Here is a 17,417-nt window from a genome sequence, read left to right on the forward strand (position 1 = left end):
AATATACAAATGTTCCCTGGAAACTACATGTCCAAAATCACTAGTCAAGCTGATCAATATTCATTTATAATGAGAGACAGTTGGCTCTTTGCAAGCAGCAGAAACATAAATTAATTCCTTTGTTAAAGATACAACATATATTTATATACTATTCAAGTAACACAATTACTATATAATGAGCAATCTCAGAAGTTAACCAGCTCTTTATCTATGGTATAATTAGCAGTGAAATTTTTTTGCTGAAAATGGGAGCAATTTTCTGTATAACAAAAAAACAAAAGTGATTAGAAATTGTCCATTTTTACAAAAAGAAAGAAAATGAAACACAGCCTCTGCTTACAATCTGCTATTTGTGTTTATAGGGTAGAATAATGTTGGATAGCAATTACTTCTAAATATAGTCTGGGTTCCAAAGAGCTATTTTAGGCAAGTGTAAGTGCTTGCGAGTCCCCAATGGGATTTTGACTTTATTGCTTTGAACATCAGACCCACAAGGATGCAATATCACAGATTGCTTCTGAGACTCCCTTCAGTTTTGGAAATGTTCTCTCACAAACAACTGCTTCCTTCTTTGGACCCTGCATAAGCTTCTGGCCCAATTGGCTTGGCAGCCAACTCCCCACCCATCTTCAGAGCCTGACCCTAAGGCTTAATAATGCTTCACAAAGGGGGGTGGGTGGGCTGGAGCTAACAACTGCTAAACTGACATCAAAACATTTAGCCAAATGCACCACTATACACCCAGCTCACAACTCATGGCATTTTAAAATCTCTTAACGGAGCAGAGCTGTCACATGATAGACTGCAATCTAATCATGTGGAGTAATCAGATTACTCTTTTCTGTGGGTTCAGCATCCACCACTTACAGTACATTTTATTCCATATTTTAAACCATTAACATGATTTTGTGGCACTGGTCAACTAAGTTACTGGTCTTCAGCTGGTGGGTCAGAACTTACCGCTGAGTTGCAGGCTGGCCAAAATGTGGGTTTGCAGCAGCACTATGACCATACAAATGTATGGTAATAAAATTAAGAAATAAAGTTGCTTCCAGCCCAACTATATAAATGCCCTTTTAAATGCCAGGCACTGAACTTGGAACCCTCTGCATGCAAAGCATGTTTTCTGGCAAACCTCCTTCAACAGTGTCTTCTGTTGCTTGCTCCCATTATCTGGTAATGAATGTATACTGTGTTCAAAAATGGTATGTAATTCAGATCTTGGTGTTGTTCCTTTTGCAACCTGTTTCTGAAAATCTAGTTAGTGCTCACCTGGTTCTGTTTCAGCGTGGAAACCAACTTTTGCAATGTAATGTTTTCTTCTTCAAGTTCTGTATAGTCCTGAAGGAGTCTTGCCTCTCTGAACTTGTATTCTCTTATCTCATCTTTCATCCGAATTCTCTGCAGCTCTGCCATTTCATTGCTCTGAAAAGGAGAAAGGAATGAAATATATTGTCATTGTTTCATTTCCAGGGTTATAGGAATTTTAATGTCTTATATATATAAAATAAATGTTCATAACTGTACAAGGCAAACACATACATAAATATATAAACCATATGTCTGGAAACAGTACAGGAAAACAGTCCTAAGGCCATTTTGACTCTTTCAGCCACCTCAAATATTTCTCTGCGAGGAAGGAAATGGAAAAGCTTCCCCATTGTCTCTTTGTTCACAAATCCTGTCTTAAAGGTGTGTTTGTGTATGAATAGGGTGAGCCTGTGATCTGGATTCAGTAATTAAGTAGTTATCATCACAAAAAAGTGGCCAAATGGCCCAGGTAATGCAATCAGTGATCCATTATCAGGTAGCTTGACAGACAGGAGAAAAACAACACATTCAGATTTCTGCTGTAGACTGCCCCTTCTGTGATGTATGTATGATGTATTGGGGGGGGGGTGTCTTGAGCGAGGCAATTTCAAATATCTATATAAGAGTTTGCACACCACTGTTCTGGGTCCCTCCTGCCTCCTGAGTGTGGTTGTGAGCACTCTGTTGCAACAATTAATAAAGATCAGGCTTACTAGCTGCTTTGCTTCTCAATATTCTCTGGCTGGCCTCTGTTATTTTCTCCTACTGATAGAGAACCTACTGTAGCACCCTGCTTGTGGTTAACGCTTAGCTGGAATGAAATGCAGCAATAGAGAAATTAAAATAATAATTTATTTGTCAGACAAATAAATGAGAAACACAGTGGTATATGGTTACCAAAAGCTCTGCCCACTCCAGCCCTGATGGCCAGCACTTATATTCCCTCAGCCCAGCCCCCTTGCTCCTCCTTTGGCTGCCTCTGTCCAATCAGCCTGGTTGAAATTCCTATTGGCTGTTTGCTAGAACCAATCATAAAAGATACACCCATTTCCTATTACCTTTTATGGGAGACAAAGAGCTATATTTCCTTCTATCCATAAATGGCAGACAAGTAGCCATATATTTTACATTTGCCTCGACAAGGCACCTTAATTACCAGATCACCTTTTGCCCTATTGCCCCTGGCATTCCAAAAACAAATGGCTAAAACAGATGGCTCATGGTTTTAAATTTTATCTTAAACAGAGATCTTGGGTTCACCTTCTCACACACCATCAATGAAATAAGAATCTAACATAAGAATCTAACATTTCTTACTTTCTAAATCCTTTGCATAATTACATTAAGCCAATAAATTTCATACATTAACATAGATAGCTTTTTAGAAGAAAAGGCCTTTGCAAAGTAAAAAAAGAACTTAGTAGAAAACAGCTTCAAAAGCAACCTCTTCAATTTACACCCTCTTTCCCAGCCAGCTGCTTTTCCCATTAGCTCTTGCCCTTTAACCTTAGGAAAATATGACTAGAGTCTGATGGGAGGTACATGGTATTATTTTCTGTTAAACAATAAATCTTACTATTTACCAACTCTTAATTAGTGTTTTTGCAGCTTGATTGTATTCTGTAATATGTATGGTCAGTATGACCTTTGCTCCCAGCCTGTAATTCCCTGTTACAACTTTGAGGTACTGCTATAAATCAGGGGGGCCCTTGTTCAGGAGAGCAGGAAGATAAACAACTGCCAGAGTACTTAGCCAGCTGCTTTATGCCTGGCATGAAACATACAAACATTTGCAAATATATCTTTAAGCTCATTTTAAAATGCAGGCCTTGATCAGATGCCTCATTACAAAAAGACTCTATATGGGCTCTTGAGCAACCCATAAGGGAAAAGGGAAAAGTTGTTTTCTTACAACACCAGCAAAACAGTAATGGTAAACTTAACATATACATAAAGATCTGTTCAACCAGACATGCCTGCTATTTATAATGCCACTCAAACTCCACAAATAAGTAAAGGTGGAAGGAAAAACAAGCAATATAGCCCTGATTAAACTTTTCTTTTGAGATGAAAAAATCACCTCCTCCCCCTTCTCACAGTTTTTAGAATCTCATTACTTTCATTTACTGAATAAAGGATGGAATCAAATACAATTACTAAGTGTTCTTTCACTCCTCTAAGGGTTTAAAGCAGAACAATGAGCAATGAAGTCTGTCCTGCAGAGATAACTACTAACAACCTTGACAAAGGAATGCAAGTTCCAGAGTCCAGCAATTTGTGTCCCAGTGTAAAAGTAAAAGCCTCTTGCAAAATATCAAGCACAAACACTGGAAGAAAACTTACTTCTTTTCTAATGATATATGTGGGCCTATTTCTCAACAGAAAAATGCATTCATGCAAACAGCCAACAACAGCAAGTAGGACACTGTCCAGGGAAGACTACAAGAAGACTCCAAAGACAGCAAGGGCATAAACTATTTTTCAAAGGCCAAAATATTGCTGCTCCAAAGTAACACCAATGCTGTCCAGAGTGATGTAAGCATGACAGGACATTGCACCCTTTTCTTTTGTTCACAACTGGATTTGGGAGTGTAGCACTGCAGGGCTGAAGGTCAGGATGACCAATGGAGAGCCAGGCTAAGGACCTCTAAAGCCAGGCTAAGAACCTCTGAAGCCATATTATAGAGCCATCTAAAAAGCTAAAAGCACATTTCTCTTTCTCCTGTTTACCACTTTGCCACCTTTTGTAGAGGCAGCTAGCTTGCAAGGATGCGGTTAGGGTAGCTTGCACCTGAGGTTAAGCCATTTCTGAGAAACGACCCCTGACAAAGGCAAGTAGCAGGATGTTTGCTGACCGCCAGGCTCCAGGTGCTAAACCACACGACTCACTTCGGCACATTTCTTGGAAGTAGGGGGTTCAGGGGCACTTCCTGGAACTAGTACAGAGGTTAAGTAGATTATAAGCCAGTAGCGCCACCTAGTGGAATAGGCAACTTGGAACCGAAAGGACACACCAATTTATTAATTGGTTGAGCTTTAATGAATATGCATCAATGACCATAGGAAATTGTCAATCATTGGCTAAAGGGATGCCAAGGGGCTGAACTGTGCTTTGCAAGAAGGTATATGAGTTAGCTACCCCCAAGGAGGGGCGGGCATTCTTCATTTTCCTGAATGCACCCTATTTGCTTTTTGTCTGACAAAAATCCAAATAAAAAAAAAACTTTTTCTTTAAGAAACTTTGCTGCCTGATTTTTTCATTCCTGGTCTGTATTTCTGAAGTCCCTTTCATTTCTGGTGCCAAAAGTGACTCGGATCAGAAGGACTTTAAGTGTCCTCAGAGACCAGGAGGCAGCTCCCTTGCCCTCTGGGCAGTGACGGCGGAGGGTCAACGGACCTCCTGGCTTCCAGGTGCACACCGAACCTTTTCTTCGGAGGGGGACAGAAGGCAACTTGACCCTCTTGCTGTATCCTGGGACAGAGGACAACGGATTTGAAGAGCCGAGGTTGGGAGGACAGGGCAGAGAACAGCCGGCTGGGGTGAGTACATGGCAACAAGCCCTGAGGGGATAGGAAATCCTCCTTTTAATTAATTAAGGAGAAGGGAGATTCTGATCAAATCTCCAGCGTGGATAGTGGCATTAAGGAGAAGGGTTGACCCAACCACCCACGCTTTGGTATTAGGAAGGAGAGAAAGGGGGGGGCACAGGGTGGTTAGTGTATGGTACAACGTCTGGCGAGAGAGGCATTTTGTGCATGTATGTGTGTTACCCCGGGGCATTCCCCTGGGGTCGTAGCAACAAGTACTCCGTTTCCCAGTCGGGCGACCGCACCTGGGCGAGAAAAGTTGCGAAATGAATGTGTGAGTGTTTGGTGTGGGGACGCTGTACAGGGCCATACTGAAAATGGGAGGGGGAGGCTTGAAAGGTCCAGTAATCATCCTTCAATGTATGTTAAACAACTTCAAGAAAGGATTCAGCGGAGACTATGGCATAGACCAGGGGGGGACATCCTGACCAGATCCCCTATATAGACAACTGGCTGAAGGTTGTAGATGACAACCCCCCCCCCCCCGGTTGAAGAAATGCAGGACTGAACATTGCAAAGTCACTCCCTCATGTCAGGTTTTGGAGAGGGAAGATGTCCAGAAGAAGTGCAGTGTTTATGGAGAAGAGTGTACAGAACAGTAAGCAGTTATTACTGCATTAACAGAGGAAAATAAAAGAAAAGAGCATGAAACAGGATGCTGCTATAGAATTAATGTAACAGGATCTTGAGCAGACAAATGAAGGACTTAATAGATTAAACACAAGTCATTTAGAAGAGAGGTCTCAACTAATTCAAGACCTCCAGAGGCATGGAAGAGAATTTGACAACCTCAGAGAGGTTTTAGTTGAGAAAGACAAAGAAATTTCTGTTATTATTTCAAATACAAATGTGTATTCTGAGCAGATTAATATTCTGAAATGTCAGATCAAATGCAAAGAGTATGAAATGCAAGACAGGGAAATTGCTGAAGGATGTACAAACCAAAGGTGTGAACAGTGGAGGCAGAAAGCTTTCAGAACTTTCTGAACAGTTAAGTGCAATAAAATCATAACTGGCTGAGAAGAAAAAAAAATTGAAAACACTAGTAAAACAAAAGAGAATGAAGAATTTGTTAGGCAAAACAAAGAGACTAGCCGAACAGTTAAAGATCTTCATTCTGCAATAAAGACTTGTGATGTTACTTACAACAACAAACTCATGGAGTGTGACTCACAAATTAAATTGCTTAAAGAACAAATAAGTAAATCAGCTAAAAATTGCAAGAAACAGAAATAGAATGTAAGGAGGGAACAGACCATCTTAAATCCCAGGTCGATGAACATAATGAACTGAAATCAGTGAAAGATTCACACAACCAGCTCACTTTACAAAATGCAAAAGAAGGGATGAAGATTTAGCTAATTTATCCAGACAACTTGCTGAACATACTGACCATCTAGAAATTGTCAGAAGGTCACTGCAAGGAAAGGCAGAGATTGTGATATCCCTAAAAGACAAGCTTAAAGTTGTGGAGCAGCAGGCTTTTGCAAAATCGGGATCCTAGGCTTCAGTATTTTAGCAAAACCTCTAAATGAGAGTACCAGAGGAAGAGAAAGAGACCCCTTTGAGTGGGGACCGGCCCAACAAGAAACCTTTGAGACTATCAAGCAATTAGATTCCACAGTGAAAGGCTGGCCACCCTGTCTGTGGGCTGTCACTGCCACCGTCACACTAGTGGAAGAAGCAGACAGGTTCATGTTTGGCCAGGAGATGCATGTGAATGTGCCCCATTCGGTTCTCACCCTTATGGAATATAAGGACTATACAGGCTGAAACAGGCTTTGCCCAACCCATTGAGAAGTCTGCAGGCGCAGTGGAAGTTTGTGAAACAGACGTGCCTGGTGCTCTAGAGAGACCAAAGGGTCCTAGCCATTTTAAGGGCCAGCATTGATTCTTGGCTGTTGGCAATACTCCAAAGGAGGAAGCCCTGGGTAGCGTGGCAGCCACTGAAGACAGCATGTCAGGCCACAGTGGCAGCCAGACCAGAAGGGGCTGTAGGACGCCCAGAAAGCCCAGAGGGGGCTAGAGGATGCCCAGAAAAAGTACCAAGCCCAGAGGGGGCTGAGGCTGTTTTGGGAAGCTGTTTCTACGCTTCAATAAATCTGTGTGATGGACTGTGGGCTGGAAAGAGGCTGAGATATGGGAAGAGGAAGGCAGTTACAAGTTGTTCCTCAGGCAGCAGAGCACCCAGAAGTGGGGGTGCAAGCCAGGCAAGCCGTTCCAAGAGTTCTAAGAAAGCCAAAGTCTCCAAGAGTTGTTTGTGTTTTGAGGCGAAGTCCAACAGCAAAAGGCATTGCCCTGCAATTGGCAGTTGGATGCAAGGCTATAACGTCCAGAAGTTGAGACGTTACTGGAAACAGTATGGGGTCCCGAAGAGATTGCCGTGATGCACTGCAAAGGCCATCGGAGAGGCCGGGACATGGTCACTAGGGGCAACCGGAAGGCAGATAACGCAGCTCGTGAAGCAGTTTTGAAACCTCCACCAGCACTCAACGCAGCCCTCATCCCACAACTCACTCCAGACGATGTGGAACCACGCTACACACCGGAGGAACAACAGTTGGCACGCCAGGAAGGAGCAACACTCCAGGAGGGATGGTTCCGTCTACCAGACAACCGTGTTTTTGTGCCCCAACATCTGGCTACCGTGATTGTGAAGAATTACCACGAGTCCACTCATCTAGGGGGTCCAGCTGCCAGAGTACACCTTGGGAGACTTTTCTATATCACTAACCTTTCTCAACTAGTTGCTGCTATATCCCAAAACTGTGCCCTGTGCGCCAACCAAGAGACTGAGACTATCACCCTTTGAACTTCTATATGGCAGGCCAACCCCTTTCGTCCGAGACATCCCCGCCAGTTTGGGGCGGGTGGGAGATCACATCACTCAGGAACAAGTGCAATTCCTGTCCCCGTGTGTGTTTGCTTCCCTTTCCAGGTACTACCTCGAGCCTACACCGTGCAGTCTCGCTGAGCCGGTCCACCAGTTCCAGCCGGGTGACAGCGTGGAAGCGCAACCCCCTCATCCCTAAGTGGCGAGGCCCGTATACCGTCCTCCTCTCCATCCCAACTGCGGTGAGAGTAGCTGACGTGATTCCCTGGGTGCATCACACGCAGCTGATCATCACCTTGTGTCTGACGCTACCGGGAACAGCGTTGGGCCACGGGCAACGCGATCCTACGACTGATCATCACAAGGACTTTCACAAGGACTTTTCCCTTTTCTCTATTATGTTCTGTGTTGATTTGCTCTATGTCCTATTGCCCTGACCCCACCGAGCCATACCGACCCTATTGGCCTGCGGACCTCTGCTATGACTGGTTCGTCTTGCCAGTGGTAAGAAATGGCGTGCTCATTGGCTATTGGGAACAGGGGTTTGATGAGGTTGCCGTATTGAAACATCCCACTACCCCACTGTGGCTTCTCTTCCACACCACTGTCCAGCGCACATGGGTACTGCTCCTACGGGAAGTTGCAGAGACAGTCGAAATCTATCGAGTTCTGGACCGCTCTTGCTGTTGTGGGGGGGTAACCAACTGTCACTCAGGGGGTAGAGCACTGTACCAACCCCATCTGGTAGACCAGGTCCTAATCTTAATCCAGGTGTTGCATGGGACGGAGCCTATCTTAATGCAAATATTGCAGGGGAGGGAGCCTGAACCAGGTGCGCATTGAAATTGCTGAACAAGTGCCAGTAAATCCTGCAGCCCCACCTGTGGTTGTCGTGGTGGCTCGAGCCTCCCATAATCCCGGAAGAATACCTGGCCTGGTAACTCCACACATAATACCCTTGAATGTGGTAGGGTATTCTTGTGGCTGCATAAGGGTTGCCACCCCAGGCTTCAGCCTCCATAGGCCCTGGTCAGAGACCACGTAGGTGACCTCCACCCAGTAGGACCAGCCTTTGAACTTTACAGAGTCTATTGCCATCCCTATAACTCCCGAGGCCTAACAGTGTATCAGTGCCAGGCGGCCACTTTTCCTTGTGTAGAGTGGGAACGTTTTGTGTGTAGACGCTGTTCACGCCTCAGTAGGGCCAGGAGTTAGAGGCCCACATGACCTGGCCTTCGTGGGCCCCCATCCCTTTGGCCTGTGGTATTACCCTTTTGTGGTATTTCTGTGTTGGTGGTACAGTTCTTTGTTCTGGGGCACCGAACATCCCTTGAATCAGGATGTGGATCATACCCTGCCTCCTGATGGTTCTCACCTCTCAGATGGCCACCGGGTGGAGGGAGAACACCTTCCTGAACATGACCACAGCTGTGGCCAAGAGCCTGAACAGGTCTGAGTGCTGGGTATGCGTGCGAGGTCAAGATTCTGAACACCACCTACGTGGTTCCCCAGCACCATATTTGAAGACTTGACAGGGTCATAGAGGGAGGCCCGTGTATCCACAGAAGTGTACATTTCCTGGCTCTCTATGATATTGTACCTATAGGTCCATCAAGCGAAAATGGGGAACCGTGACCGGTCAGCATTTTCGTGATGGAAAGGGGGGAATGCAGGGCTGAAGGTCAGGATGACCAATGGAGAGCCAGGCTAAGGACCTCTAAAGCCAGGCTAAGAACCTCTGAAGCCATATTATAGAGCCATCTAAAAAGCTAAAAGCACATTTCTCTTTCTCCTGTTTACCACTTTGCCACCTTTTGTAGAGGCAGCTAGCTTGCAAGGATGCGGTTAGGGTAGCTTGCACCTGAGGTTAAGCCATTTCTGAGAAACGACCCCTGACAAAGGCAAGTAGCAGGATGTTTGCTGACCGCCAGGCTCCAGGTGCTAAACCACACGACTCACTTCGGCACATTTCTTGGAAGTAGGGGGTTCAGGGGCACTTCCTGGAACTAGTACAGAGGTTAAGTAGATTATAAGCCAGTAGCGCCACCTAGTGGAATAGGCAACTTGGAACCGAAAGGACACACCAATTTATTAATTGGTTGAGCTTTAATGAATATGCATCAATGACCATAGGAAATTGTCAATCATTGGCTAAAGGGATGCCAAGGGGCTGAACTGTGCTTTGCAAGAAGGTATATGAGTTAGCTACCCCCAAGGAGGGGTGGGCATTCTTCATTTTCCTGAATGCACCCTATTTGCTTTTTGTCTGACAAAAATCCAAATAAAAAAAAAACTTTTTCTTTAAGAAACTTTGCTGCCTGATTTTTTCATTCCTGGTCTGTATTTCTGAAGTCCCTTTCAGCACAGTGTATCTCTCTTTGGCTTACTCTTCTTTGTGACATGAATTTAAATATCAGACTTCCTGACTCCTGGGCTGCAATAATTGATAGCGATTGCCATTACAGAGGTTGACCTTGTGAAAACCCTTCCATGAAAACTTAACTTGCCCTAAAGGAGCAGATTTCCTCCTGTCAGACAGAGATGTTATTGTGGTGTTAATTAAGCTAGGGATTTATGACACTTCTAACCTGTTTACCCCAGGTTTCCGGATAAACAAGAAAGGTAATATCAAGCACACCTTGTAAAAAGAATGGTAATCTGATGGTCCATCCTGATTGAATGTTTAAGCTTTTAAAACAATAAATGTATCTTTAAATCTTTTTAACTTTGTGAACCTTACACCCTTTTAGAAGACCCCAATATTTTTAGTCTTTAAAGGATGTGAATGAATTAGGGAAGTGGTTCTCAATTAGCTAAACACTGTGGACACTATTTTTCAAATACCAAGCCATGGACCCCCTACTTTTGAAAATCTCTATAGTAGTTTTTGTTACTTGACTGGTGCCACAGAGCCTTGTGGTCTGCAGACCACCCATTGGGAACTACTTATTAGGACATTAGGATTAAGCATGTTCATGGTTTCATGCTGATAAATAATTATCACATTAATTGCTTCAAATCTGAATGTTTCCTCTACCCTGCAGTAATTATGTTAGTGTTTCAGACTGAATTATTATGGATGTGGATTTCTGGGCTCAAAGTAACTTAGATACATCATCAAGGCAGTTCACAGATGACTCATATAAATAGCAACATGTTTTAAGTGTCATGTGTGAAGTCAATACACATGGAGGCTCTTAGAGTGTAGCAGAAAGGTCCCTGCCCCAATGAGTTTACAAACTAAAATTAGACAGCAGGCGGACACCAAAAGATGCTGCCAGTTTGCACAATTTCTAATCAGTTGAAACACCAGTGCTGCATCAGTTTGGTCTTAAACAGATTTAAATACTTGCTAAAATCTCACCCATCAGTCTGACATTCTAAAACTCTCATCTCTTATTCATATATTCATAATAATATGATTTATTAACCACCCTTCACCATAAGGTCTCAGGGCACTTTAGAGCAATTTAAAATATGATATTAAAACAATTTACATTTCCCCCTCTCTACTCCCTTCCCTTGCATGTCTCATCCCTGAGGACAGAGTCTATTCTCTTGTTTTGATTTATGCAATTATTATTATGAAAAGAAAAAAAATGATACAAAATAATAGTGAAATAAATAAATTAAGGTCTTATGTATATAATAAAGGTTCATAAAAGTACCAAGCAAACGCGTACATAGATATATAGGCCACATGTCTGAAGCTGCACAGGAGAGCAGCCATGGAGCCATTTTGACTCCCAGGCTGACCAGGTGTTTTCTCTGCAAGGTCAAATGGAGGAGCCTCCCCATTGTCTTTTCCTTCACAAATCCTGTCTTAAGGGTATGTCTGTGTATGAATAGGGTGAGCTTGTGACCTGGCTCAGGAACTAAGTACTTATCATTACAAAAGACTGGCCAGGCTCCCCAGGGTGTCAATCCAGTAAACATTAACAGGTAACTTGCCAGACAGGAGGTAAACAACCCACTCAGATTATGAGGTAAAGAACCCACTCAGATTTCTGCTTTAGCCCTGTGATGTAGATATGATGTATCTGGGGGTGCTCTTGGACTCCAAGGTGGGCAATTTAAAATGTCTATACTACTGTGGGCAAGAATCCTGTAAAAGAAATGGAGTGGCCCTCATAGTCAACAAAAGAGTGGCAAAAGCTGTATTGGGATGCAATCTCAAAAATGATAGAATGATCTCGATACGAATCCAAGGCAGACCTTTTAACATCACAGTAATCCAAGTTTATGCACCAACCACTGGTGCTGAAGAAACTGAAATTGACCAATTCTATGAAGACTTACAACACCTTATAGAACTGACACAAAAGAAGGATGTTCTTCTCGTTATAGGGGATTGGAATGCTAAAGTAGGGAGTCAAGAGATAAGAGGAACAACTGGCAAGTTTGGCCTTGGAGTTCAAAACGAAGCAGGGCAAAGGCTAATAGAGTTCTGCCAAGAGAACAAGCTGGTCATCACAAACACTCTTTTCCAACAACACAAGAGACGACTCTACACATGGACATCACCAGATGGGCAGCATCGAAATCAGATTGATTATATTCTCTGTAGCCAGAGATGGAGAAGCTCTATACAGTCAGCAAAAACAAGACCTGGAGCGGACTGTGGCTCAGATCATCAACTTCTTATAGCAAAATTCAAGCTTAAACTGAAGAAAGTAGGAAAAACTACTCTGCCGGTAAGATACAATCTAAGTCAAATCCCTTATGAATACACAGTGGAAGTGAGGAACAGGTTTAAGGATTTAGATTTGGTGGACAGAGTGCCTGAAGAACTATGGATGGAGGCTTGCAACATTATACAGGAGGCAGCAACGAAAACCATCCCAATGAAAAAGAAATGCAAGAAAGCAAAGTGGCTGTCCAATGAGGCCTTACAAATAGCGGAGGAGAGAAGGCAAGCAAAATGTGAGGGAGATAGTGAAAGATACAGGAAATTGAATGCAGAGTTCCAAAAAATAGCAAGGAGAGACAAGAAGGCCCTCTTAAATGAGCAATGCAAAGAAATAGAGGAAAACAACAGAATGGGAAGAACCAGAGATCTGTTCAAGAAAATTGGAGATATGAAAGGGACATTTCGTACAAAGATTACCATAATAAAGGACAAAAGTGGAAAGGACCTAACAGAAGCAGAAGACATCAAGAAGAGGTGGCAAGAATACACAGAGGAATTATACCAGAAAGATATGGATGGCTCGTACACCCCAGGTAGTGTGGTTGCTGACCTTGAGCCAGACATCCTGGAGAGTGAAGTCAAATGGGCCTTAGAAAGCACTGCAAATAACAAGGCCAGTGGAAGTGATGGTATTCCAGCTGAACTACTTAAAATTTTAAAAGATGATGCTGTTAAGGTGCTACACTCAATATGCCAGCAAGTTTGGAAAACTCAGCAGTGGTCAGAGGATTGGAGATCAGTCTACATCCCAATCCCAAAGAAGGACAGTGCCAAAGAATGCTCCAACTACCGCACAACTGCACTCATTTCACATGCTAGCAAGGTTATGCTTAAAATTCTACAAGGAAGGCTCAAGCAGTATGTGGACCGAGAACTCCCAGAAGTGCAAGCTGGATTTAGAAGAGGCAGAGGAACCAGAGACCAAATTGCAAACATGCGCTGGATTATGGAGAAAGCTAAAGTTCCAGAAAGACATCTACTTTTGCTTCATTGACTATGCAAAAGCCTCTGACTGTGTCGACCACAGCAAACTATGGCAAGTTCTTAAAGAAATGGGAGTGCCTGATCACCTCATCTGTCTCCTGAGAAATCTCTATGTGGGACAAGAAGCTACAGTTAGAACTGGATATGGAACAACTGATTGGTTCAAAATTGGGAAAGTAGTACGGTAAGGCTGTATATTGTTTCCCTGCTTATTTAACTTATATGCAGAATTCATCATGCGAAAGGCTGGGCTGGATGAATCCCAAGCCAGAATTAAGATTGCCGGAAGAAATATCAACAACCTCAGATATGCAGATGACACAACCTTCATGGCAGAAAATGAGGTGGAATTAAATAACCTTTTTAATAAGGGTGAAAGAGGAGAGCGCAAAATATGGTCTGAAGCTCAACATCAAAAAAAAACGAAGATCATGGCCACTGGGCCCATCACCTCCTGGCAAACAGAAGGGGAAGAAATGGAGGCAGTGAGAGATTTTACTTTCTTGGGCTCCATGATCACTGCAGATGGTGACATCAGTCACGAAATTAAAAGACGCCTGCTCCTTGGGAGAAAGGCGATGGCAAACCTAGACAGCATATTAAAAAGCAGAGACATCACCTTGCCAACAAAGGTCCGTATAGTTAAAGCCATGGTTTTCCCAGTAGTGACGTATGGAAGTGAGAGCTGGACCATAAAGGCCGATCGCTGAATAATTGATGCTTTTGAATTATGGTGCTGGAGGAGACTCTTGAGAGTCCCATGGACTGCAAGAAGATCAAACACATCCATTCTTAAGGAAATTAGCCCTGAGTGCTAAGTTGAAAGCAACTTACGTTCCCCAAACACAAGCAACTGTGACAGCCTTGAGGAATTCGATTTTGCTATTTAGCCCTTTAAATGTTTAAATGTTTTGACCAGACTAGTGTCCTGAAAATGTCATATTCTCTTGTAGCACTAGTAGTAACAATATTGTATGTTGAGCTCCTATGCAGACTTACTTGGGAGTAAGTCCCACTGGATTCACTGAGCCTTCCTTCCAAAAAAAACATACACAGAATCAGGCTATGAACGTCCAATCACAAGTGTCTTAAAAATGAAAACAGGGAATATGGCTTCTGGCTGCTAGGCAAGATATCATTAGGGAGCATTGAGATGTACATGTTAGAATCTCACTGCCAAGATGAAGGACAAAGACTGTCTTGCATATACCTGCATTTCAGGGATTGCTGCAGCTAAAGAAAAAGTGCCACAAGAATAATAGAAGCAGGGATGGAGCGTTGCTGACCATAGTACAGGAAGGGAAAATGGAAAGGACTAGATTCAGTTGACCAGTCATTTGTTTTTAATCCAAGAGGAACTGCATTTCCAGAGTGTTAGTGAGCTTAATTTCTCATATCCAACAGTCAGACATTTTTCAAAATACATTGGCAAAACATTTTTTAGATATTATAGTGGAGATTGTCTGTGTCTGTCAACACCAACATAACCCATTAGGTGGAGCTAAAATTATACAAGTATTTACCGTATTTTTCGCTCTATAAGACGCACCAGACCACAAGACGCACCTGGTTTTTGGGGGAGGAAAGAAAGAAAAAAAATATTCTGAATCTCAGAAAGCAGAACAGCAAGAGGGATCACTGTGCAGCGAAAGCAGCGATCCCTCTTGCTGTTCTGGCTTCTGGGATAGCTGCGTAGCCTGCATTCGCTCCATAAGACGCACACACATTCCCCCTTACTTTTTAGGAGGGAAAAAGTGAGTCTTATAGAGCAAAAAATACAGTATTTTGATGCCTTGAGTATTTTGCAATTCCAATCACCAGGAGAGAAAGTTGGAATGGTTATAATTAAACCAATTAAATATTGACATTGAGAAAGAGGGGGTGGTTTTTTTCAAAGGGTTGGAAGGTTTGTTTTGTTTCTGCTGGATTTTGCATTTAATCATAAAATGTGCACATCAAGGATTTTCCTATAACAAGACCAACATATGGTGAATTAGCCAAGCCATGAGTGACACTCGCTGTAAAGGATTCTCCTGGACCTGTTTCATGAAACAAAGAGGATGAAACAGCTTTCAAGGCTCTTAAAATTGCTCTTTCCACAGCCCCTGGTTGGAGCCTACCATTTTTTCCTAAAATATTCACTCTTTTTGTCCTTGAAAGACAGGAGAGTAGGGTCTGATATATTAACTCAATCCCTGGATCCTTCAAAATACCCTATATAGCATATTTTCCTGCCCAAATGGACCCAGAAGCAAAAGGAGCAGGGGGCTGCCTGTGAGCTGTAGAGGCCACTGCCTAGTTGGTGGAAATGGCAAACAAAGTTTTGGGCCACCCATTTAAAGTGTCCCACATTGTAATAGTCTTCTTGTTACAAAACCACACTCATGGTTTTTCAGCAAAAAGACTGAAAAAATGTGGATCCATTTTGTTAGCTGCCTAAAATTTATCTATTTAATGATGCACAAGCCTTAATCCCGCAACTTTGTTTGCCTCTACTTAGGATGGAAGGGCGGGGGGGTGGGGATCCAGATAGAACAATTACAGGACAAACCCAGACAAGATCTACTGATGCGGTCCTACATAACCCAAAACTAATCCTTTTGTCAATGGGTCCTCCAGAATTATAAATGGAATGAGAAAATCTTGATATACTGTGGCCAATTTAAAGTTCTAAAAGCCGAACCACAGGACCTTGGGTGTAGTGCACAGATAGCTGAACTAAACGCCCTAACAAAGGCATGCCACCTAGCTGCAAAGAAATTAACATCTACACAGATAGCAAATATGTCTTCAGAATTTGGCAGGCTACTGGTCAACTGTGGAAACGAGGCTTCATTATCACTTTTGGGGCAAAAGTAGCAAATGGACCCAAAGTATTGAACTTGTTAGACACCAACTTGTTAGACACTATCCAGTTAAAAATCAGGATAAATTTTCAAAAGACTCTTGTGTGGACAAAGATGGAAAGACATATTATTGTTTAATATGAAGGAATGGTTGCTGAAGTTGTTGGAGACCAAGTTGTTATGATTGAGAAAAATTATTGCTGACATTATTATTATTATTATTATTATTATTATTATTATTATTATTGATCATTAGAGTGAGGCATCTGATCAAGATCTGTATTATGAGGCATCTGATCAAGATCTGTATTTTAAATTGAGCTTAAAAAATATATTTGCAAATGCTTGTTTCATGCCAGGCATAAAGCAGCTGGCTGGGTGCTTTGGCAGATGTTTATCTTCCTAAACAGGGCCCCTCTGATCTATAAGCAGTGCCTCAGGGTTGTAAAAGGAAATTACAGGCTGGGAGCAAAAGGTCACACTGACCATACAAATTACAGAATACAATCAAGCTGCAAAAACGCTAATTAAGAGTTGGTAAATAGTAAAATTTATTGTAATACCATGTACCTCCCATTAGATTTGAGCCACATCTTCCTAAGGTTAAAGGGCAAGAGCTAATAGAAACAGCAGCTGGCTTGAAAGGGGAGTTGTAAATTGAAGAAGTTGCTTCTGGAAACTGTTTTTATTAAGTTCTTTTTTACTTTGAAAAGACCTTTCCTTCTAAAACTCTATGTTATGTATGAAATATATTGGCTTAAATGTAAGTATGCAAAGGATTTAGAAAGTAAGAAATGTTAGATTCTTATGTTAGATTCTTATTTCATTGATGGTGTGTGAGAAGGTGAACCCAAGATCTCTGTTTAAGATAAAAATTAAAAACCATGCACCATCTGTTTTAGCCATCTGTTTTGCAGTGAATAGGGCAATAGGGCAAAAGGTGAAATGTTAATTAAGGTGCCTTGTTGAGGCAAAAGTAAGATATATGGCTACTTGTCTGCCATTTATGGATAGAAGGAAATATAGCCCTTTGTCTCCCATAAAAGGTAATAGGAAGTGGGTGTATCTTTTATGATTGGTTCTAGCAAACAGCCAATAGGAATTTCAACCAGGCTGATTGGACAGAGGCAGCCAAAGGAGGAGCAAGGGGGCTGGGCTGAGGAAA

The 17,417-nt window shown here is 42.6% G+C and overlaps 1 protein-coding gene and 1 long non-coding RNA gene across 21 annotated transcripts in view; one reads left to right on the top strand and one right to left on the bottom strand.

Moving 5' to 3' along the window:
- LOC309542127 overlaps positions 1-16,791 on the top strand; it is a 63,059-nt gene extending 46,268 nt beyond the window's left edge. The window contains exon 3 of the long non-coding RNA XR_014224106.1: positions 16,515-16,791. This is a non-coding gene — a long non-coding RNA (uncharacterized lncRNA). The remainder of the gene's footprint in view (positions 1-16,514) is intronic.
- BICD1 (BICD cargo adaptor 1) overlaps positions 1-17,417 on the bottom strand; it is a 148,185-nt gene that overhangs the window by 56,304 nt on the left and 74,464 nt on the right. For all 20 annotated transcript variants that reach the window (XR_014224039.1, XR_014224040.1, XM_082240446.1 and 17 more), the window contains exon 4: positions 1,273-1,425. Coding sequence is in view for 18 of the 20 variants with exons in the window: in XM_082240446.1 (XP_082096572.1) it covers positions 1,273-1,425 (153 nt within the window). In the remaining 2 variants the exon portion in view is untranslated. The remainder of the gene's footprint in view (positions 1-1,272; positions 1,426-17,417) is intronic.

The sequence above is a fragment of the Podarcis vaucheri genome (genome assembly GCF_965113315.1).
Source record: "Podarcis vaucheri genome assembly, chromosome: 10".
NCBI lineage: Eukaryota > Metazoa > Chordata > Lepidosauria > Squamata > Lacertidae > Podarcis > Podarcis vaucheri.